This window comes from Scyliorhinus torazame, chromosome 5 (assembly GCF_047496885.1).
Source record: "Scyliorhinus torazame isolate Kashiwa2021f chromosome 5, sScyTor2.1, whole genome shotgun sequence".
NCBI lineage: Eukaryota > Metazoa > Chordata > Chondrichthyes > Carcharhiniformes > Scyliorhinidae > Scyliorhinus > Scyliorhinus torazame.
The window spans coordinates 105,556,435-105,581,323 of NC_092711.1; the positions used below are offsets into that span (position 1 = coordinate 105,556,435).

Genomic DNA, 24,889 nt, shown 5'->3' on the forward strand with positions numbered 1-24,889 from the left:
AACACGATCCGAGACATCACGTACCCTTGTACCTGGGATGCAACATACCAAACGTGAGTCTCTCACGCTCCCACAAAATCTCCTATCTGTGCCCCTGACTATAGAGTCCCCAATTACTAATGCTCTGCTCCTCTCCCCCCCCTTCCCTTCTGAGCAACAGGGACAGACTCCGTGCCAGAGGCCCGTACCCCATGGCTTACCCCTGGTAAGTCCCCCCCCCCACAAGTATCCAAAGCGGTATACTTGTTTCTCAGGGGAACGACCGCAGGGGATCCCTGCACTGACTGCTTTTTCCCAGTCCCTCTTACAGTTACCCACCTATCTCCAATCTTTGGTGTAACTAATTCCCTGAAGCTGCTATCTATGACCCCTTCTGCCTCCCGAATGATCCGAAGTTCTTCCAACTCCAGCTCCAGTTCCCTAACTCGGTCTTGGAGGAGCTGGAGATGGCAGCACTTCCTGCAGGTAAAATCAGCAGGGACACTAACTGCATCCCTCACCTCAAACATCCTGCAGGAGGAACATTGCACTCCCTTCCCTGCCATTCCTCTTACTTTGATTCTTTTAAAAGCTTCAAATTGTCTATGAATTGCCTTTTAAATGACTTTCAAATTGTAATGGATAGAAGACAAATAAAACAATTTCTATTGGCACCTGAGAAGTTTTAAAGTTCGACTGAGTTCCAGTAATCGCAAAATGCTGCTGGTAACCGAATGGTAGGAATACTATAAATTCCTTCATTCATTCAGCTCAATTTCACAACCTGCTTTTGTGTTTTTGTGGGTTCTCTCTCACTCCCTATTTTCTGTTTTGAATCCGTTTCACAGGGTGTTCGAAGAGGAGGCTTCAAAGTCCGGAAACTCAAACCAAGCATCACATCATGATCTGACAGAGTTCTCAATTTATCATATCCTGAATATCATCGTACTTTGAACATGGAAGGAAAAAGCCTCGCTCACAGTGGGGAGAAACCGTACACGTGTTGTGTGTGTGGACGAGGATTCAATCTATCATCAGGCCTCACGAGACACAAATGCAGTCACACTGAGGAGAAACCGTGGAAATGTGCGGACTGTGGGAAAGGATTCACTTACCCATCCAAGCTGGAAACTCATCAACGCAGTCACACTGGGGAGAGACCATTCACCTGCTCCAAGTGTGGGAAGGGATTCACCGAGTCATCCACTCTGTCCACACACCAGCGAGTTCACACTGGGGAGAGACCATTTACCTGCTCCAAGTGTGGGAAGGCATTTACTATTTCATCCGACCTGCTGAGACACCAGCGAGTTCATACTGAGGAGAGACCGTTTCAATGTCCAGTCTGTGGAAAGTGCTATAAAAGTTCTGGGGATCTGATGAGCCATCAACGTGTTCACACTGACGAGAGACCGTTTAAGTGCTCTCACTGTGGGACTGGGTTCAGACAATCATCTGACCTCATTGTACATCAGCGAATTCACACCGGAGAGAGACCATTCGCCTGCTTCAAGTGTGGGAAGGGATTCACTAAGTCGTCCCAGCTGCAGAAGCACCAGCGAATTCACACTGGGGTGAGACCATTTGCCTGCTCCAACTGTGGGAAGGGATTCACTCAGTTAACCAACTTGCTGACACACCAGCAAATTCACACTGGGGTGAGGCCATTCACCTGCTCCAAGTGTGGGAAGGGATTCACTTGGCCATCTGCTCTGTCTACACACCAGCGAATTCACACTGGGGAGAGACCATTCACCTGCTCAGAGTGTGGGAAGAAATTCACTCAGTCATCCCACCTGCTGAAACACCAAAGAGGCCACAAGTGACCACAGTGCATGGATTTTACTGTTAACTCACATTCAGGACTGAACCATGTTCATTTGTGTCTCTTTCTGCTGATAACAAACTCCAGACAATTTACAGGGGCTAATATTCTGGCTAAAAGTCAAATAAATTAGATTTGTGTTAAATACGCAGTGTTGAAACTTTCTAATATCTCTGACACAAGTTAGTTCCTTTTGAAGTACTCTCGCTCTCCCCTGTCTCTTCCATCCTCACCACCAACAAGAAGTGTGAGGAGCTTGTGGAGTTTCTTTGTGACTGAGATTGAGTAAATCCGATCAGCTGCCTCTGCTGCTTCCCTCCCTTCCACGAGCCCACCGGACCAAACTGTCTCTAAATGTCATCCTTTCCCGAGCCCTAAACTCACATCTTTCTCTAGTTTCTCTCTCATCTCCCCTCACGCCCCCTTAGAGCTCATCTTGTCCATGAGACCCAGCTCTTGCTCCACCGACCCTATTCCCACTGAGCTACTGATCAGCAAACTACCCTGTGTCCATGGATATTGTCAACATTTCTCTCTCTTCAGGTACTGTCCCTCTGTCCTTCAAATCTGCCATCATCACCCCTTCCTCAATAAAACAACCCTTGATCCTGCCATCCTTATAAATTACTGCCCCATCTTCAACCTCCCTCTCCTCTCCAAACTCTTTGAACATGTTGTCACGTCCCAAATCCTTGCCCATATTTTTCCAGAACTCCCATGTTTGAATCCCTTCAATCAGGTCTCTGCCCTGTCACAGTGAAATACAAGAGACAAACAGAATCTTACCCGGAGAGAAAGACAGACAATCTGGGAGCTTGGATCCAACACGGAAATGTTCATAAGACCAGAAGACAAGGATAGCAGCACAGTCATTATCGAGAGACAACAATACCTGCTGGAGACAGACAGACAACCAAACAACACATATCACACCAAGCTACCGAGACCCATATACACGAGGCAGGAAGGGAATTGGAGGCGGAAGAACTGAAAGACTCCAGACACATTAGCCACAAACAGATGGAATATCTGAGGGCACAACCAGGAGAACCAAAAAGTTCTACCTGCTCCTTAAAATACACAAACACCAAATAATAATCTTTATTATTGTCACATGTAGGCTTACATTAGCACTGCAATGAAGTTACTGTGAAAATCTTCTAGTCGCTACATTCTGGCACGTGTGTGGGAGGTAACCCACGCAGACATGGGGAGAATGTGCAGACTCTACGTAGACAGTAACCCAAGTGGAAATCGAACTGGGGACCCAGGTGCTGTGAAGCAACAGTGCTAACCACTGTGCTATTGTCACGGATTTACCACCAGACACCAATCGGGTGAGATTGAGAGAGAGAAAATTCGACTGAATGATAAAACTAACAGTGCAAAAGGAGGTTATTTGGCCCATCAAGCCTGCACTAGCCCTTGGAAAGAGCACCCCACTCAAACCCATGCCTCCACCCTATCCCCATAATCCAGTAACCCCACCGATCCTTTTTTTGGCCACTAAGGGCAATTTAGCATGGTCAATCCACCTAACCTGCACATCTTTGGACTGTGGGAGAAAACTGGAGCACCCGATGGGAACCCACACAGACATGGGGAGAATGTGCAAACTCTACACAGTCATCCGAGGCCGGAATGGCTGAAGCATCAACACACTGCTCCTGGTAGTTGATGGTACAGTGGTTCAATAAATATAATTAGTAGATTAAAAAGGTGCGTAATGTCAAGTAAAAACAGAAAATGCGAGATTAAACCAACAGGTCTGGCAGCATCATAGAATCCCTACAGTGCAGAAGGAGACCATTCGGCCCATCGAGCTTGCACCAACCCTACAAAAGAGCACCCCACCCAGGTGCACTTCCCCCAACCTCTCCCCGTAACCCCACTTCATCTTTGGACATGGAGGGGCAATTTAGTATAGCATATCCACCAAACCGGCACATCTTTCGACGGTGGGAGAAAACTGGAGCACCCAGACGGATCCCACACAGACACGTGGAGAATGTGCAGTTCCCCAAGGCTGGAATTGAACCCAGGTCGCTGGCGCTGTGAGGCAGCAGTGCTAACTACTGTGCCACCATGCCACATCTGTGGCAAGAGAAACAGAGGTAACGTTTGTTGTTCCTTGTTGCAACAGTTCTGTAGAAGGGTCAATGGTCTCTAAAAGAGTCCATTGAAGTGAAAATAAAGTGTTTTACTCAGCGGTTTGACACAGGAAGAAGATTCAGTCTGTGTGAAGCTCAAACTTCATTCACACAAAGCCCGTAGTCTGTTTGGCTGGAGCACAAGAGTCCATCAGGTCCTCCAAATCTTCCCATTGGTCAACACCTCTCAGGCAGGAAATGAGGTTTTGGAACCCGGAGGAAACCCACACAGACACAGGGAGAACGTACAGAGTCCTCACAGTGACCCAGCAGGGAATCAAACCTGGGACCCTGGTGCTGTGAAGTCACAGTGCTGGCCACTAGTGCTACCATGCTGCCCTGATGAACCGGCTCATGTCCAGGGACAGACGCTAGTTTGTCTCATCTTCAGGCCGGAAGGAGGCGGATAAGGAGGCAGTGGGTGGGAGGGGAGGCTTCACAAACACCCAGTGGAGGCCTCAAAGCTAAAACAAGAAAATTACCACTTCCGAGTTTGCACCGAGTGGGAAGGTTTTCCTGCAGAGCCTTTCCCCAGTTAACCAGCACCATCCTCATAGGGGGCAGTGAGCAGCAGAGCGCATGCGCGGTGAGCCCTGTCCACTCAGCAGGACTGACAGTGATGGATTCTGGAAACTCCTTTTACAGGGGGTTACAAGGGGAGGATTTAAACACAGCAAAGTGAAATCAAATAAGACATTAAGACCTGAGAGAGTCACTTCATTAATCAGAACCTGGATATTATTGGTCTTTGAGTGCAAGCATTGAGTTCCAGGTCAGTACCACTCTCCATGGGAGTTCACTACACCAGCAATCCACAGACACAGGCTAGTGTTCTGGGGACAAGGGTTCAAATCCCACCATGGCAATTGATGGAGTGTAAATTCAATTAAAAACCTGGAATTCAATGTTCATCTCGGTATTGGTGACTGTGAAATCATTGTGGTGAGTTTGTGGGAAGAGTTAGCATGAGTGTGGGACTGGGGTGTGCACCTTTGGGAAACGAGAGCAATAATTATGCTCCGGGAACTAGAATTATCTGTTCTAAGTTTCTGTCCTGGACTAACCTATGCAAATTGGTTTTACAGGGTCACAAGGAGTGGATTGGCAGACAGGAAACTCAAATCAAACATCACATCAAGATCTGACAGAGTCACTCAATTCATCAGGACCTGAATATCATTGGCTTTTGAATGTGGACGGAGAAATGTTTGTCTGTTCTGTCTGTGGGAAAGATTTCAAACACCGGTGTGCCTGGGAAAGCATCGAGACGCACACACACACACACACCCGAGTGAGAGTGTTCCAGTGAACTGACTGTGGAAACATCAGTGTGACTGGAAAAGCATCGAGACGCACACACACCGGAGTGAGAGTGTTCCAGTGAACTGACTGTGGAAAGAGCTTTAACCTGTTACACAGCCTGAAAATAAATCACACCATTCACGGCGAGGAGAATCCGTACACGTGTTCTGTGTGGACGGGTTTTCAACCGATTGTCCAACCTGGAGAGGCACAAGGACACCGGCACCATGGACAAACTGTGGAAATGTGGGGACTGTGGGAAGGGATTCATATCCCCGTCTGTGCTGGACATTCATCGCCGCAGTCACACCGGGGAAAGGCCACTTGCTCAGAGTGTGGGAAGAGGTTCACTCGACTAACCCACCTCACTACACACCAACTTGTTCACTCTGACACCAGACCTTTTAAATGTTCTGACTGTGAGAAGAGCTTTAAAAGAAAAGAAAATCTGCTGACACACCAGCGGGTTCACACCGGGGAAAGGCCGTACCCCTGCTCTGAGTGTGGGAAGAGATTCAATCAGTTATCCAGCTTTCTGTTACACCAGCGAGTTCACACTGCGGAGAAACTATTTTCCTGCCCCAAGTGTGGGATGACATTCACTCAGTTATGCAAACTGTTGGATCACCAGCGAGTTCACATTGGGGAGAGACCATTCACTTGTTCTGTGTGTGGGAAGGGATTCACTCAGTTATCAATCCTGATGAGACACCAGCGAGTTCACACTGGGGAGAGACCATTCACCCACCTGGAGTGTGGGAAGGGATTCACTCAGTCTGCCCACCTCACTTCACACCAACGTGTTCACTCTGACACGAGACCTTTTAAATGTTCTGCCTGTGAGATGAGCTTCAAAGGCAAAATGAATCTGCTGATTCACCAGCGCAGTCACATTGGAGAGAGGCCGTTCACCTGCTCCGTGTGTGGGAAGGGATTCACTCAGCAGTCCCTCCGGCTGAAACACCAGCGCATTCACACCAGGGGGGGAGGGTTCATCTGTTCCCTGTGTGGGAAGGGATTCATTCGGTCATCCACCCTGCAGACACACCAGCGAGTTCACAAGTGCCTCCAGGAATCTGCTGTTATTGATGTTAATCACATCCAGGACTGAACCAAAATCACATCCAGGACAGAACCATGTTCATTCTGACAGCTGGAGTTTGTTTCAGTTGATGTTAATAATCCCTGAAACTGAGATTAGAATAGATTGGTGCTTGATCGCCGGCAGACACAATGGGACAAAGGGCCGTGTTTTGTGCTGTAAAACTCTATAACTCGAACCCATCTCACATCACACCAACATGTTCACTCTGACAGAAGACATTTTATGTGTACCGACTGTGAGAAGAATTTTAGAAGCAAAATGGATCTGCTGACTCACCAATGCGCTCACACTGGAGAGAAACCATTCACTGCTCTGAGAGTGGGAAGGGATTTTTTTCCGGTTGCACACACCCCCTTCCCCCCCGCCACCCTCTCCCCAACCCAAGACAGGAAATTCCCACCCAAGGTAAAGGACCTTTAAAGGGGTGGCACAGCCGCACAGTGATTAGCACTGTTGCTTCACAGCGCTAGGGTCCCCGGTTCGATTCCGCTTTGGGTCACTGTCTGTGCGGCGTCTGCACGTTCTCCCAGTGTCTGTTTGGGTTTCCTCCGGGTGCTCCGGTTTCCCCCCCACAAATCCCGAAAGACGTGCTGTTAGGTAATTTGGACATTCTGTCATGTGAGAGTACCTTTAGAAAATGGATGTTTATCAAATAGCTGCAGTGATATCAGAGTGTGGGTGGAGCTGGGCTGTCTGTCTTCACTGCAGCTATTTGATAAACACCCATTTCTTAAAGGTATTCTCACATGACAATTCTGAATTCTCCCTCTGTGTACCTGAACAGGCTCCGGAATGTGCTGACTGGGGGCTTTTCACTGTAACTTAATTGCAGTGTTAATGTAAGATTACTTGTGACAATAAAGATTCGGATTATAAAAATATTTGGCAAATTTCCATCCCGCCCGCGCTGATTTGCACGGGAATATGACCCCTACAAATGGGATGAAGCCAAATCTTTAAAAGTCAAAGTCTTTATTTCAAATTGTTGCCGTGCTGTCAGGGGAAAGGGTTAACTTCTCTGCTTGTTTACAAAAGGGAAGAGGAAACATTCACAAAGATTCCCACAGCGTGTGAGCTCCGAAACATAACTTCAAGGTTGAAGTTTATCTTCTGAGATCGAAACATTTTGGTGTCTTTTCCAATTGGACCAGTAAATTGTGATTCACAATGAAAGGTTCTCTTTCACTCAGTAATTAGAACATTTCACTTTCTCAGCACTGACACTTTAGATCAAATCCCAATTGTTCTCTTCGCTTGTAGCTGGTGTGTGGAGAAGATCATGTTCACCGTAGATCTGTCAGCACAGAGACCGCACTGTGCTTCTGGATAAACTCAGTCTGCAAGTAGATGAATCTTTTAAACATCACCCAAGTGAAGGTCTTCCCCTGACTCTAAGGAGTGAGATGTCCCTGCAGTTGATGCTGTCTCCTCTGTCCCTGCTGTTTTTATTGCATCACACATGTTCCGTGGGCCAGTCTCACAGCCCAAAAGGGGAGGGCAGGAAGGTGTGACAGTCAATGGGACTTTCCGTGTGTGAGCAGTTCAGCTGGAATTCCATCCTTGCCGGGCACCTTTCTGCTTGCTCGGCAATCAATGGCCTTTTCCAGCTCAAATGATGAGAGTTCCTTGTCCAACTCAACCATGACATGAAGCTGTAGGAGAGTCAAACAGAGACTGGGAGATGCCCTTCTCACAGGGGTACAGCTCACTGTTGTGTTCAACCCAGCTCCTCCTCACTCTCTCACCATGACTGACACTGAGCATGCTCAGAGCACACACCCACACTGCCCCTGCGCACTGGCCTCGTACACTCACTGATCGGGGACTTTCTGCAGCGCGGGGGATTCTGGGTAACACAGCAGCCATAGAGCAATTAGTAAACAGGAAGATTCTATTTCCCAGTCCGCAAAACAGAAGATCCACAGTTAGGCAAGATGCTGGGCATGAAGCACAATGAGAGGTTTGGTAACTTTATTTCATACAGAAGCACATTATTCTGATATCAGAATAGACATGGGCAGCAAGCAGGCTGATCTACAGTATGCACAGTATTTACAACATCTGGGACACGGTAAATCATCTCATCAAACCAGTGATAGGTTTGTTTACTGTTCATAATTGTGACTGGGTCATACGATTCATGCAAAATGCAACTCCCCAGGTTCACTGACCCACTCCCTCCAGACCTGTTTTCGCTCAAAGGGTCTTGACATCTGCCTTAGTCTTTATCCAGCCCTGTATGTTCAGCTCACACTGCCCAACAACCAGCCTCTCCTGCACTGGTCACAGGGTTTCCATCACCAAAAATCTGTCCTGGTCCACCCACATCGATGCTACGACCAAGAAAGCACAACAGCGCCTTTACTTCTTCAGGAAATTAAGGAAATTTGGCATGTCCACACTGACTCTTACCAGCTTTTACAGATGCACCATAGAAAGCATCTTATCTGACTGCATCACAACCTGATATGGCAACTGCACGGCCCAAGACCGCAAGAAACTTCAGAGAGTAGTGAACACAGCCCAGTCCATCACACAAACCTGCCCCCCATTCAGTGACTATCCACACCTCCCGCTGCCTTGGAAAAGCGGGCAGCATAATCAAAGACCCCTCCCACCCGGCTTACTCACTCTTCCAACTTCTTCCATCGGGCAGGAGATACAAAAGTCTGAGAACACGCATGAACGGATTCAAAACAGCTTCTTCCCCGCTAAACCTCTTATGGACTGACCAAATTAGTACTACACTCCTGTATGCTTCACTCAATGCCTTTGTCTATATATTGACATTGTGTACCTTGTGTTGCCCTATTATGTATTTTCTTTTTAGTTTACTTTTTCATGTACGAAATGATCTGTTTGAGCTGCTCGCAGAATAATACTTTTCACTGTACCTCGGTACACGTGACAATAAACAAATCCAATCCATATCGAGGGAGCAATCTGCCTCTCTTGCATTGGTGCACTGCATTTCCCTCATAACACAGTGGCATAGAAAGGTGACAGCACAAAACAAAGGCACTCAACAAATTGTATCTGTGCCAACTTTCTGCAACAGTCACAATCCGCTGTCATTGGCCCTGAACTCTGCAGATATTTTTCTCCTCAAAAGATACGAACAGATGAGCAAGGAGCTGGAGTTGGCTATTCAGCCCAGTCTGCTCCACCATTTAATAAGCTCATGGCTGATCTGATAGTAACAGATAGTTGTCCAATTATTTTCAAGGCATCAATTGAATCTGCCTCCACCACATTTTCGAGCAGTGCATTCATGATCCCACACGCAGCACAGAATGTTTTTCTTCACATCATAAGACATCGGAACAGAATTAGGCCACTCGGCCCATCTGCTCCGCCATTCAATCATGGCTGATATTTTCCTCATCCCCATTCTGCCTTCTCCCCATAACCCCTGATCCCCTGATTAATCAAGAATCTATCTATCTCTGTCTTCAAGACACTCAGTGATTTGGCCTCCACGGCATTCTGTGGCAAAGAGTTCCACTGATTCACCACCCTCTGGCTGAAGAAATTCCTCATCTGTTTGAATTCCTCCTCATGACGTGAGGAAGGAACTGTGCCCTTGAAGCTAGTGAGTCGAAACAAACCGGTTGGACTTTAACCTGGTGTTGTACGATTTCTTCCTCTGTTTTGAAGGATCGCCCTTTAGTCTGAGATTGTGTCCTCTGCTTCTAGTTTTTCCTACAAGTGGAAACATCTTCTCCATGTCCACTCTACCCAGGCCTCGCAGTATCCCGTAAGTTTTAATAAGATTCCCCCATATCCTTCTAAACTCCAACGAGTACAGACCCAGAGTCCTCAACCGTTCCTCATACGACAAGCTCTTCATTCCAGGGATCATTCTTGTAAACCTCCTCTGGACGCTTTCCAAGGCCAACACATCCTTCATTAGATACGGGGCCCCAAACTGCTCAAAATACTCCAAATGAGGTCTGATCAGGGCCTTAAATGAAATGAAAATTGCTTATTGTCACAAGTAGGCTTCAAATGAAGTTACTGTGAAAAGCCCCTAGTCACCACATTCCGTGCCTGTTCGGGGAGGCTGGTACAGAAATTGAACCGTGCTGCTGGCCTGCCTTGGTCTGCTTTAAATGCCAGCGATTTAGCCCAGTGTGCTAAACCAGCCCCTATATAACCTCAGAAGTACATCCCTGGTCTTGTATTCTAGTCCTCTTGACTTGAAGACATTGCATTTGCCTTCCTAACTGCCGACTGAACCTGCACGTTAACCTTTTTTTTACATTTAAAAAAAAAATTTGGAGTTCCCAATTCATTTTTCCAATTAAGGGGCAATTTAGTGTGCCCTATCCACCTACCCTGCACATCTTTGGGTTGTGGGAGCGAAACCCATGCAAACACGGGGAGAATGTGCAAACTCCACATGGACAGTGACCCAGAGCCGGGATCGAATCTGGGATCTCGGTGCCGTGAGGCTGCAGTGCACCTGCACGTTAACCTGAAGAGAATCTTGAACAAGGTCTCCCAAGTCCCTTTGTGCTTGTGATTTCCTCAGCATTTTCCCATTTAGAAAATAGTCTATGCCTCCATTTCTCCTTCCAAAGTGGATAACCTCACACTTTTCCACATTGTATTCCATCTGCCACTTTGCCCACTCTCCTAGCCTTGCTCAGCATTGCTTATTTTTCTAATCACTTTAAATGAATGCCCTCTGTTTATAATCTTGCCCTAAATATGACTTGCTAGATCAAACGTCTATTGCAGATCCTTAGTTTTAATGTGGTCAAGTGCCTTTCCATTTGAGAACTGTTCAATAAAGTTATTAGAATTATTTGTAGCTAAGGCAGCACGTGGAGCAGTGGTTCGCACTGGGACTGCAGCGCTGAGGACCCGGGTTTGAGTCCCGGCCCTGGGTCACTGTCCGTGTGGAGTTCGCACATTCTCCACGTGTCTGCATGGGTTTCACCCCCACAACCCAAAGATGTGCAGGTTAGGTGGATTGGTAAAATTGCTAAATTGCCACTTGATTGGAAAAATAATAATAATAATTGGGTCTGAATTTATTTTTTTTAAACTTCCCCACCAATCAGTTTTTTCCATTCCCCTAAAGTGACCTTATTTTTATCGGGAGTTAACTGAAGTGCGTTCCCAATGGCTCATTATCTAAATTTTCATTTACCACTTTTCTGTCCACCTGACCCAGTCCATGGCTTTCTCCCTCATTGTCTAAAACACATGAGCAACTTTTGTATAATCCTGGAGTATGCATTTAAGTCTAAATCACTGATTAAATACACCAGAAAACTGTGGCGCCTCACTGGAATCAGACGTCAAGGCATCATTCAGTCCTGGATGTGACTAACAGCAGCAACAACAGCTGAATCCAAACCCCGCTGTTGCCTGTGAACTTGCTGGCTGATGTCTGTTTAGGTTGTTTGACTGAATGAATCTCCTCCCACGCACGGAGCAGTTGAACAACCTCGCCCCAGTACCGCTCCCACGTGTGGGAGACACGGCAGCACAGTGGCTAGCACTGTTGCTTCACAGCTCCAAGGTCCCTGGTTTTATTCCCGGCTTGGGTCACTGGCTGTGCGGCGTCTGCGTGTTGTCCCAGTGTCTGTGTGGGTTTCCTCCGGGTGCTCCGGTTTCCCCCCCACAGTCCAAAGATGTGCGGGTGACGAATGTGATATAAAATAGTTAGTTTAAATATATTAGTTATAGTAATGTAGATGTAGGCCGGTCTAATTCTAGTGAGTTCACAGACAAAGGATTTCAGAAAGCATGGTAAGGAAGGGGAGGTGTGTCTGGTAGAGGAGGAGAAAAGGATGCTGGGTAACAAGTGGCCAGGGTTAAGGAATGAGAAGTGAGCCAATTAGGATGTATGGCCAGGTCAGGAGGGGCATAGGATGACCTATGGGAATCGTGTCTGTGAAACTTGATGCCATTTGAATGTATTTGCAGAGATCCCTTTGTATCCTACCTCATTCGTTTCCAAGGGGTCCAGGAGACTGGTTCTGTGTTCTGTGTCCCTGAGAAGCGAGTCAGACTTGCAAGTTGGTTTAAAATAAATAATACTATGCCTACAAATCCATCTCGAGTTTTATTGAGACCAGACTGATGGGTAAAGAATTCAACATTTGTCACGGGTTAGATGGATTGGCCATGCTAAATTACCCTGAGTGTCCAAAAATTGAGGTGGGGTTATGGGTTAGGTTGGAGGTATGGGCTTAAGTAAGGTGCTCTTTGCGAGGGCCGGTGCACGCGATGGGCCGAATGCCCTCCTTCTGCACTGTAAATTCTATGATTCTGTTTCCGTGTGAACTCGCTGGTGTTTCAGCAGATTCAGTTTACTTTTAAATCTCTTTTCACAGTCAGAACATTTTAAAGGTTTCTGGTCAGTGTGAACAAGTTGGTGTGAAGTCAGGTGGGATGACTGAGTGAATTTCTTGTCACATACGGGGCACGTGTACGGTCTCTGTCCAGTGTGAACTCGCTGGTGTCTCAGAAGCTGGGATGAACAAATGAATCCCTTCCCACACACGGAGCAAGTGAATGGCCTCTCCCCAGTGTGAGTGCGTTGATGGATCAGTAAATTCTTTCTGCTTTTATAGCTCTTCTCACAGTCAGCACATTTAAAAGGTTTCTGATCAGTATGAACAAGTTGATGGCTCAGGAGGAGTGATGACTGAGTAAATCCCATCCCACACACGGAGCAGCTGAATGGTCTCTCCCCAGTGTGAGTGCATTGATGGATCAGTAAATTCTTTCTGCTTTTATACTTCTTCTCACAGTCAGCACATTTAAACGGTCTCTGGTCAGAGTGAACCTGATGGTGAGTCCGGAGGTTTGACAAATCATTAAAACCCTTCCCACATTCCAGACAGGTGAATGGCCTCTCCCCAGTGTGAGTGCGGTGATGTGACAGTAAATTCTTTCTGCTTTTAAAGCTCTTTTCACAGTCAGAACATTTAAAAGGTCTCTGATCAGTGTGAACAAGTTGATGTTTCAGGAGGTCGGATGACCGAGTGAATCCCTTCCCACACACTGAGCAGGTGAACGGCCTCTCCCCAGTATGAGTACGTTCGTGTATCAGTAAATCCTTTCTGCTTTTAAAGCTCTTCTCACAGTCAGAACATTTAAACGGTCTCTCATCATTATGAACAAGTTGGTGTTTGAGGAGGTGGGGTGACAGAGTGAATCCCTTCCCACACACGGAGCAGGTGAACGGCCTCTCCCCAGTGTGAGTTCGTTGATGTATCAGTAAATCCTTTCTGCTTTTAAAGCTCTTCTCACAGTCAGCACATTTAAATGGTCTCTGGTCAGTATGAACATGCTGGTGTGTGATGAGGTTGGATAGCTTAGTGAATCCCTTCCCACACACGGAGCAGGTAAATGGCCTTTCCCCAGTGTGAATACGTCGATGAGTTTCCAATTCAGACGGGTAATTGAATCCCATCCCACAGTCCCCACATTGCCACGGTTTCTCCATGGTTATTGACAGGTTATCAGGTGTAGGTGGGATGCAGATTTGAGGTCACTATCAGATCAGCCGTGATGTTATTAAATGGTGGAACAGGCTCACGGGGCTGAATGTCCTATTGCTGCTTCTTGATTCCTTTGGTGCGAATGTCCTTATGTCTCTTCAACTTGGATCATCAGTTGAAGCCTGAGTACGGTGTCTCCCTGATGTAAATGCTGCAATTTAATTTCATGCTGTGTGATTGGTTAAAGCTCAGTTCCAGCTAACTGTGGAAAATGACTTAGATGTCTGTGTCTCGGTGCTTTTCCAATCACAGTGACTTTTGAATTTTTTTCCGAAAGACAAAACAGACAAACATTTCTCCTTCCACGTTGAAAGGCCGGTCCTGATGAATCAAGTGACTCGGTCAGATCTCAACATGATGTTTGCATCTGCAAATATTCTGTAAAAGGAGATTACATTGAATTACTGTGAAAATATAAGACACAAACAGGCCATTCTGTCACAGATTTTGCTGCTGTCAATACTCGGCACACATCTCCGACTGTCACACCTATCAAATCTCAGCCTTTCAGCTGATTTTCAATTCCATTTTCTCTCATGTGCTTGTCCCGTTTCCTTTTGAAAACATCTCAGCACTTTCCTCAACTCCTTTCCATTGTAATGAGTTGCACATTCTCAACATGTGATAAATAAATTTGTCCGTATTGCCCCCTTGGATTTATTCGTAACTATCTTGTATTTATGACTTGTTGTTTATTGATGGTCCCTGGTTTTGGATTCTCTCACATCGCCCCTCTCCAAACTACTGATAATTTAAAAGATTTATAGCAGGTCACTGCTAAATTTGTTGTTGTCGATAGAAAAAAGGCCCCACTCCATTTAATCTTTCCTGATCGCTGTAATCTCTCATGTTACAAAAGTCATCACTATCAATGCAGGATAGAATTCGCAAACAGACAAACCTTTCTGTTGGGTTCAGTTTGTTCTGTGCAAATTCTCCAGTTCTAACCCCCTGTGAAAGGAGTTTACAAAAGCTACCACTGTCAGTCCAGGATAGAAATTCTGAACAGGCAATTCTAGTTTCTCTGGAACATTTTTTCCTCTCTTGTTCCCCCAAAGCTGTAAATCCCCGTCCCACACACTCTCCCTCCTCCTTGGGCTGAAATCCAAACCCATCTCACCATTTCTTTCCTCCACTCCCAGTTTTCTCCCTCCCTCTCCTCTGCCTGGGTTCAGTTCTCCAGCTCCTGTCTGCAGACTGACAATAAAACCAATGGGTCTTATTGGGGGTTTGGGGCCTCCAGTGCGGGTTTGTGAATCCTCCCCGCCCACCTGCCACGGTTTGCTTCCTTGCCAGAGATCAGGGTCCTCATTGATTTGAGTGCAAAGTGGAAGCTCTTATTTCTTGTCCCCCTCCCCATCCTCTGATGTGAATCAGCCTCCAGTGGCTGAAGCAGGATGGTGCCCATTAACCTGGGCCTGTTCCCGGGAGGGAGGGAGAAGCCCCGCAGCTGCAAACCAGGGAGCTGACAATGATTGTGAAGGGTTTGCTCCAGCTCACAATGCCCGGGGACTGATTGACGGCAGGTTCGGACCAATAGGAAGAGGCGACGGGCCTGGAAGACCAAATATGAGCGGCTGGTCCTCCAGCCAATCAGAGTGAATGGGAGGTGGAGCTAAGCCGGGGCTATCGCTCCCTCCGCATTCACCCGGCCCCACACTTCGTCCACTCAGGCCTGTCTCGGGGAAAAGACGAGCAGCTTTCGCCAGTTCAACTGCTGTATCCTAGCTTCGTATTCGGGGCTTCGGGCTACACGGAGTGTTTATGAAGCCTACTGACCCATGCGCCGGCTCCATCCCTCCCTCATGCCTCACCCGACCGAATTTGACCGGCTGAGGATTTCCACCCTACCGCCTGAATCCTGAGTTGTCATCGGTACTGGATAATCTGAAACATCAAACCAGAGCGGAGAGAGACCCACTCATGCTTCTGTGGAGACAAGGGCACCACGATAGCACAGTGGGTAGCTTTGTCGATTCACAGCACCACGGACCTGGGTTCGATTCCCGGCTTGGGTCATTGTCTGTGCAGAGTCTGCACGATCTCCCAGTGTCTGTGTAGGTTTCCTCCGGGTGTTCCTGTTTCCTCCCACAAGTCCCCAAAAACGTGCTTGTTTGGTGATTTGGACATTCTGAATTCTCCCTCTGATTACCCGAACAGACGCCGGAGTGTGGCGAATAAGGGATTTTCTCAGTCATCATTGCAGTGTTAATGTAAGCCTATTTGTGACACTAATAAAGTTTATTATTCAACTGATCATCAAACGTGGAGAGGGACAAGGACACCAACAGCATGCTGAAACCGTGGAAACAGGAGCTGGTTTAGCACAGGGCTAAATAGCTGCCTTTTAAAGCAGACCATGGCAGGCCAGCAGCACGGTTCAATTCCCGTACCAGCCTCCTGAACAGGCGCCGGAATGTGGTGACTAGGGGTTTCTCACAGTAACTTCATTTGAAGCCTACTTGTGACAATAAGCGATTTTCATTTCATTTTTCATGTGGGGACAGTGGGAAGGGATTCAAGTCCACATGTGAGCTGGAAATTCATCACCTCAATCACACCAGCGACAGACCTTTCACCTGTTCTGAGTGTGGGAAGGGATTCACTCAGTTATCCGAGTGAGGATTTACCAGGATGTGGGAGCCGAGCTGGTGAGGAAGCGAGCGGCCTTTAATAAGGTTCAGGCTGCTCGGTGTAAGAAAGGAGTTTGATTCGGGGTGGTATACCCGGCAAAGCTGCAGGTGACAAATGAGTCCAAAGAATTCCATTTTGAGACACTGGAGGAGGCGAATGCCTTTATTGTAAAGCATGGACTGGGTCCAGTTATCTGTATTGGACAAGATGTACGTTCCCTGTGGGGTGGGGTGGGTGTTGTGATATCCTGTCTATAGTTTTGACATTTTCTGATAGATTGTTTTTCTGTGTGGAGATGAAGAGAGATTTTCTTTACAAAGCACAACGTAGATCTATGGGGAGGGGTGGGGGGTGACGGCACATTTTATTCTCGAGTGGGCAACATTGTTGTTTTTATTTTCTTGGTGTCCTGAGAGGAGCTGCCCTGCCAGCAGTCAGCTGGTGAATGGGAGTGAGATGGAGGGGGGGGCTGCAGCCGGTGAACCAGTTTTAGCTGGTTCGACAAGCTCAGCCCGGGGGGGGGGGGGGGGGGGCGGTTAGATTTGTGTGTCTCGGTGGGACGTTGGTGAAAAATGGGGGAGGGGGGTTACTTTGCTGATGAAGACTATAAAACTGTTTTTGTTTTACTCTGAAGATGTGTGTGTGTGGCGGTCATCTTGGGTGGACCCTTGGCCTGTACTTTTTGAAAATTTGCTGGATAGACCCTCACGGTGGAAATGGCTGAGTCCATGATGGGGGCTGGTGCAGAGACCCTTGATACAGCTGGTCACCTGGAACGCAAGGGGATTGAGTGGACCAGTGAAGGTCAAGGGTTTTCGCTCACCTAAAGAATCAAAATGCTGGTGTGGTGTTCTTGCAGGAGACTCACTTGCGGGTTAGAGATCAGACCAGACTGCGGAGGGGTGAGCCAAGTGTTTCACTCGGGCTTTGACAAAGGGCTCGAGCTGCTGCAATTCTAATCAATAAAGATTCCTCTTTCGGTCACTGGGATCATTGCGGACACTAATGAGAGTTACGTGGTGGTCAGTGGGTCATTGGGTGCTAGTGAATGGCTAAGCCCCTAACTGGGCCGATCTGGCATTTGTAAAAAAAATGGTTGCGATCCATCCCAGACCTGGATACACGTCAATCAATGCTTGGCGGAGACTTCACTTGTGTACTGGATCTGGAAATGGACTGGTCCAAGTCCATTCAACCGCTATAAATACACAATAACGGAGTGGAACCTGGACGGACCATCTGGCATGACCCAGACACCGGAAACGATAACAGCAAACCCGGAAAAAAGATAAATCAATCTGTTCCCATCAGTAGATTGTAAAAGGATTACGGGACACAGATTTAAGGTTGTGAGCAAGATCTACAGGGAGGATATGAGGAAGAAATTTTACGCAGTGAGTGATAATGATATGGAATTCAATGCTTACACATCTCCAGGTCCTGATAACTCGAATGGTGCTGTCAGAATTGATGTGAGGATTGGTTGTGAATTTCCTGTCTGCGAAACCCTAGCTAAGTCCCTGTGAAAGAAGATTACAAAAGGCATCACTGTCAGTCCAGAAATAAAATTTGGGAAAGATAAACATTTCTCCCGGTTTGAATTTGCTGAGTATAAATCCTCCCCTACTAATCCCCTGTAAAAGGAGTTTCCAAAATTAATCACCGTCAGTCCAGGATAGAAATTCACAACATTCTCTCCTCCTGCTCCCTGGTCCAGGATGATCGCTCATCCTCCCCCCCCCCCCCCCGCCCCGCTGCACACTGTCCCTCTTGTCATCAGCAGTCCCCTGATTTGAGGGTGATGTTGACTCAAGGTTGTGAATTTCTACCCTGGGTCTTCATGTGACTGAACAGAGCCGCAGAGCTTTCGACACATGGGACAGGACGTCCAATGAGACAGTGAAATCCGGAGAGCAGGATTTGCTTCCTTTTCTTTCCATCTCTGCCGCCACTTTGCATCATCAATAAGACATTGGGACTCAAAGACTAATCCAGTTTGATGGACAAGTTGCCTCCATTCTGAACAATGGGGAACAAGCTCCTCCCACTCTTTGAAACATCGCCCCGACAAAGATGACAAACGCGCATGCGCCCTGATGCACATCCAATAAAGATGACGGCCATTAACCCGAGCCGAACATGAGGAGCCGTAGCTCCGCTCGGTACAAACTGGGTACCTTAAACTCTTTTCCTTTTTTAAAAAAAAAACTTTTTATTGGCATTTCTCATATTTATAAACAACCGTGAACTCTCTTCCGAAGTTTGCGGCTTACAACAGCTTTACACGATGTTTCCGCCCACCCCCACGATCTCTCGCTCCCTCCATATTGTTCATCGCCTCTCACGATTTCGGATCTGAAGACACAGCCCTTCTGCATCTCCATTACCCACACAGCGCATGCTTCAATCACAGCGGGCCCCACCCCTCATTCACTCCGATTGGTTGGAGGACTAGCCGCTCTCGGTCGGTCCTCCAATCCTGCCCCTCCACCTCCTATTGGTCTGGAGCTGCCGTCAATCACCCAGGCATTATGACGGTTACAGATGGTGAGAGCGGCCACAGGCTCAGACTGTGCGCTGATTGTCCAATAATAACAGTGAGAGTCTCAGTAGGACAATTAGACACTAATAGTGGAGATGGGGCTCAGAGGAGAAACAGCAAAGGATTCACTCACTTTGAGTGTAACAAACACTGTCTGTTCCAATAATAAGAGTCAGGCTGCAGTGTGTGAGTGAACACATCATTGGATCCAATGTAGAATCATAGAATCCCCCCAGTGCAGAAGGAGGCCATTCGGCCAATCGAGCCCATAGCAACCCTCTGAAAGAGCACCCTACCTTGGCAAATTCCCCACCCTTTCCCCGTAACACCTCCCAGGGACAATTTAGCACAGCCAATCCACCTAATCTGCACATTCTTGGACTGTGGGAGGAAACCAGAGCACCCGGAAAGGAAATCTACGCAGACGCAGGAAAACTCCGCAGAGACAGTGACCCAAGGTCAGAATTAATCATAGAATCTACAGTGCAGAAGGAGACCATTCGGCCCATTAAGTCTGTACCTGTGTTACCTGATCTGGCCAACTCACTGAAATGTACTTAATTCTGAATTGCCTAGCAAGCCCCTCAGTTTAAGGGCAATTAGGAATGGGCAACCAAACTGGTTTGCCCGTGACACTCACATCCCATAAAAAAGAGAAAATCAAAGGGCTGTTTCCAGTGCCGGTTTCAAAGCAATCAGTACTGGCCCTTCACTCCTGGTTTACATCATTGATTTGAAAGTAAATGTAGGAACATGAATAAGAAGTTTACATGTGACACAAAAATGATTAAACATTGGTGATAGTGAGGAAGAAAACTGGATGGAAAACAAGGCAAAGGATTACATGATAAATGGCAGGACAGGACTAGTTAGGCCAGAGCTAGATTCATGTACAGGAAGATTGCACTAGAGAAAGTACAGAGGGGATTTACGAACATCAGCCAGAAATTGACAATGTTTGCTCTGAGGAAAGTTTGGATAAACTGGGACTGTTTTCTTTGGAACAGAAAAGACTGAGGAGAGACATAGAACATAGAACATAGAACAATACAGCGCAGTACAGGCCCTTCGGCCCACGATGTTGCACCGAAACAAAAGCCATCTAACCTACACTATACCATTATCATCCATATGTTTATCCAATAAACTTTTAAATGCCCTTAATGTTGGCGAGTTCACTACTGTAGCAGGTAGGGCATTCCACGGCCTCACTACTCTTTGCGTAAAGAACCTACCCCTGACCTCTGTCCTATATCTATTACCCCTCAGTTTAAGGCTATGTCCCCTCGTGCTAGCCATTTCCATCCGCGGGAGAAGGCTCTCACTGTCCACCCTATCTAACCCTCTGATCATTTTGTATGCCTCTATTAAGTCTCCTCTTAACCTTCTTCTCTCTAACGAAAACAACCTCAAGTCCATCAGCCTTTCCTCATAAGATTTTCCCTCCATACCAGGCAACATCCTGGTAAATCTCCTCTGCACCCGTTCCAAAGCCTCCACGTCCTTCCTATAATGCGGTGACCAGAACTGTACGCAATACTCCAAATGCGGCCGTACCAGAGTTCTGTACAGCTGCAACATGACCTCCTGACTCCGGAACTCAATCCCTCTACCAATAAAGGCCAACACTCCATAGGCCTTCTTCACCACCCTATCAACCTGGGTGGCAACTTTCAGGGATCTATGTACATGGACACCTAGATCCCTCTGCTCATCCACACTTTCAAGAACTTTTCCATTAGCCACATATTCCACATTCCTGTTTTTCCTTCCAAAGTGAATCACCTCACACTTCTCTACATTAAACTCCATTTGCCACCTCTCAGCCCAGCACTGCAGCTTATCTATATCCCTCTGTAACCTGCTACTTCCTTCCTCACTATCGACAACACCACCGACTTTAGTATCGTCTGCAAATTTACTCACCCACCCTTCTGCGCCTTCCTCTAGGTCATTGATAAAAATGACAAACAGCAACGGCCCCAGAACAGATCCTTGTGGTACTCCACTTGTGACAGAACTCCATTCTGAACATTTCCCATCAACCACCACCCTCTGTCTTCTTTCAGCTAGCCAATTTCTGATCCACATCTCTAAATCACCCTCAATCCCCAGCCTCCGTATTTTCTGCAATAGCCTACCGTGGGGAACCTTATCAAACGCTTTGCTGAAATCCATATACACCACATCAACTGCTCTACCCTCGTCTACCTGTTCAGTCACCTTCTCAAAGAACTCGATAAGGTTTGTGAGGCATGACCTACCCTTCACAAAGCCATGCTGACTATCCCTGATCATATTATTCCTATCTAGATGATTATAAATCTTGTCTCTTATAATGCCCTCCAAGACTTTACCCACTACAGACGTGAGGCTCACCGGTCTATAGTTGCCGGGGTTGTCTCTGCTCCCCTTTTTGAACAAAGGGACCACATTTGCTATCCTCCAGTCCTCTGGCACTATTCCTGTATCCAATGATGACATAAAAATCAAAGCCAATGGTCCAGCAATCTCTTCCCTGGCCTCCCAGAGAATCCTAGGATAAATCCCATCAGGCCCCGGGGACTTATCTATTTTCAGCCTGTCCAGAATTGCCAACACCTCTTCCCTACTTACCTCAATGCCATCTAATCTATTTACCTGGAGCTCAGCATTCTCCTCCACAACATTATCTTTTTCCTGAGTGAATACTGACGAAAAATATTCATTTAGTATCTCGCCTATCTCTTCAGACTCTACACACAACTTCCCATCCCTGTCCTTGACTGGTCCTACTCTGTCCCTAGTCATTCGCTTATTCCTGACATACCTATAGAAAGCTTTTGGGTTTTCCTTGATCCTTCCTGCCAAATACTTCTCATGTCCCCTCCTTGCTCGTCTTAGCTCTCTCTTTAGATCCTTCCTCGCTACCTTGTAACTATCCATCGCCCCAACTGAAACTTCACACCTCATCTTCACATAGGCCTCCTTCTTCCTCTTAACAAGAGATTCCACTTCTTTGGTAAACCACGGTTCCCTCGCTCGGCACCTTCCTCCCTGCCTGACCGGTACATACTTATCAAGAACACGCAATAGCTGATCCTTGAACAAGCTCCACTTATCCAGTGTGTCCAAAACTTGCAGCCTACTTCTCCACCTTATCCCCCCCAAGTCACGTCTAATGGCATCATAATTTCCCTTCCCCCAGCTATAACTCTTGCCCTGCGGTGTATACTTATCCCTTTCCATCCTTAACGTAAACGTCACCGAATTGTGGTCACTGTCCCCAAAGTGCTCACCTACCTCCAAATCCAACACCTGGCCTGGTTCATTACCCAAAACCAAATCCAATGTGGCCTCACCTCTTGTTGGCCTGTCAACAAACTGTGTCAGGAAACCCTCCTGCACACACTGAACAAAAAACGACCCATCTAATGTACTCGAACTATATCTTTTCCAGTCAATATTTGGAAAGTTAAAGTCTCCCATAATAACTACCCTGTTACTTTCACTCATATCCAGGATCATCTTCGCCATCCTTTCCTCTACATCCCTAGAACTATTTGGAGGCCTATAGAAAACTCCCAACAGGGTGACCTCTCCTTTCCTGTTTCTAACCTCAGCCCATACTACCTCGGAAGATGAGTCCCCATCTAGCATCCTCTCCGCCACCGTAATACTGCTCTTGACTAGCAGCGCCACACCTCCCCCTCTTTTGCCTCCTTCCCTGAGCTTACTAAAACACCTAAACCCCGGAACCTGCAACATCCATTCCTGTCCCTGCTCTATCCACGTCTCCGAAATGGCCACAACATCGAAGTCCCAGGTACCAACCCATGCTGCCAGTTCCCCTACCTTATTTCGTATACTCCTGGCATTGAAGTAGACACACTTCAAACCACCTACCTGAACACTGGCCCCCTCCTCCGACGTCAAATCTGAGCTCCTGACCTCTATACTCTCATTCTCCCTTACCCTAAAACTACAATCCAGGTTCCCATGCCCCTGCTGCATTAGTTTAAACCCCCCCAAATGAAATTGTGAAAAGCAGCCTGGCTAGCTCAGTCGGCAGATCATGGGAGTCTTAATCCCAGGGCCATGGGTTCAAGACCCACTCTGGGCGCTTCAGCTTCTTTAATCTGAGAACATAGAGCTGGACTGTTTTATGGGCGGCACGGTAGCACAGTGGTTAGCACTGTTGCTTCACAGCACCAGGGTCCCAGGGTTCAATTCCCACTTGGGACACTGTCTGCGTAGAGTCAACAGGTTCTCCCAGTGTCTGTATGGGTTTCCTCCCACATGTCCCGAAAGACATGCTTGTTAGGTGAATTGGACATTCCGAATTCTCCCTCTGCGTACCCGAATAGGTGCCTGAATGTGATTACGGGGATTTTCACAGTAACTTCATTGCAGTGTTAATGTAAGACTACTTGTGACAATAGTAAAGATTATTCTAAATGTATAAAATTCTGGCGTTTCATGGTGGCACAGTGGTTGTGCGCCTGCGTGTTGGGGACACGGGTTCGATCCTGGCCCTGGGTCACAGTCTGTAAGGAGTTTGCACATTCTCCCATTTTCTGTGTGGGTTTCACCCCCACAACCCAAAAATGTGCACGTTAGATGGCTTGGCAAAATTAAATTGCCCCTTAATTGGAGAAAAATATAAATTTATATATTTTTTAAATTCAGAGGGATTTAAATAGATTGGAAAGGAGGGTCCTATTCCCTTTGGTTGAGGGATACATATAAAAGGGGACAGAGATTTAGGGAAGGACTAGGAGGTTTAGAGGGTGGTGAGGATCTGTGACATGCTGCCTGAAATTATGGCAGAAACCCTCATAACATTTAAAAAGTATTCAGATAGACATTCGAATTGATGTAACTTAAAAAGCTACAGACCACAATCTGGAAATTGGGATTCGGCTGAATACCTACTTTGTAGCCACGATGAGCTGAATGAAATGCAACACAAAACAACAAACTTTAACAAAATCCCCGGATAGTAACTCTCACTACGAACAAGGTCAGCAGTTTGCCCAGTTTAACTGCCAAGTATGCTAATGCGGTAATTTTAAAATGTATCTGCATACATAAGAGTACAACAGCAAATTATTTAACTTCCCCAATGTGATCGGTGTAATTAGTCTCAAATTTAACCCGGAATGGTCATTTACATTTTCCCAGTCACTCTGATATCTGAAATCTTTGCCCTCAGACAGAACAGAAAAACCATTTTACCGCCCAATGATTTTCAGGTCCTGATGAATCGAGTAACTCAGTCAGAGGATGATGTGATGTTTGGTTTGACGTTCCCATCAGTAAATCCTCGTATTTCGAAAGGAGTTTCCAAAGGAATTTCACAAGATTCTCTCTTCCGGCTTCCGGTTCAACGACGGCCGCACATGCGCCCTGCTGCACCTGAGAAAGATGGCGGCCGCGCAGGTGTCCTGCTGCATATCGCCTCCTAAACAGATGACAGCCGTTAACAGAGGCCAATCAGAGAGAAAGACACCGAGGCGGCCGCCCCATTCGGTGCAAACACCGAACTGTATCAAAGGTGCCGGAACCAATTTATCACCCTGAGAAACGTAATGGAATAATGGCGGATAAGACTACCCGGAATGCCAGGCGCGGATGAATACGCCCTATCTCCATCACAGGAGGCGCAGGCGTCCGAATGTCCCGCCCCCGGAAGTTGCCTCCCTGTACGGAGCATGCGCGGTGCTGCTCCTGGCTCAGCGTAGCCGCAGTGAGAGTGAGTGCGGCTCCCAGAGGCTGAATTAGAGCCTCCGCGAGCGGGGACAATGGGGAGAACCCAAACCCCCCAATAAGACCCATTGATTTTAGTGT

The 24,889-nt window shown here is 47.1% G+C and overlaps 2 protein-coding genes across 6 annotated transcripts in view; one reads left to right on the forward strand and one right to left on the reverse strand.

Moving 5' to 3' along the window:
* The window catches only part of LOC140421561 (uncharacterized), a 32,394-nt gene extending 23,091 nt beyond the window's left edge, over window positions 1–9,303 (forward strand). Inside the window, exons 3-4 of one of the 3 annotated variants that reach the window (XR_011946904.1) lie at window positions 828–3,918; window positions 5,040–9,303. The gene's annotated coding sequence lies outside the window, so the exon portion shown is untranslated. Of the gene's footprint in view, window positions 1–827; window positions 3,919–4,372; window positions 4,897–5,039 lie in introns of those variants that run through there. The other 2 variants (XR_011946906.1, XR_011946905.1) reach the window with 2 other exon arrangements.
* A 3,118-nt stretch (window positions 9,304–12,421) lies between these two features.
* Window positions 12,422–24,418, reverse strand: LOC140421554 (uncharacterized). Of its 3 annotated transcripts, none has more exons than XM_072506331.1 (3): window positions 24,278–24,418; window positions 17,946–18,038; window positions 12,422–14,262 (listed from the first exon to the last, which is right to left on the reverse strand). In XM_072506331.1, the coding sequence occupies exon 3, from the start codon at window positions 13,827–13,829 to the stop codon at window positions 12,639–12,641; it is 1,191 nt and encodes a 396-aa protein (XP_072362432.1). In that variant the 5' UTR covers window positions 13,830–14,262; window positions 17,946–18,038; window positions 24,278–24,418; the 3' UTR covers window positions 12,422–12,638. The 3 variants fall into 3 exon arrangements, with proteins under 3 accessions (XP_072362432.1, XP_072362431.1, XP_072362433.1); XM_072506330.1 differs by having other exon boundaries at window positions 24,270–24,418; XM_072506332.1 differs by having other exon boundaries at window positions 24,214–24,418.
* Between the last annotated feature and the right edge of the window lie 471 nt (window positions 24,419–24,889).

Excerpts from the sequence above, each read along its gene's own strand:
- LOC140421554 (XM_072506331.1), bottom strand. The coding sequence starts at position 13,829 with ATGGAGAAACCGTGGCAATGTGGGGACTGTGGGATGGGATTCAATTAC.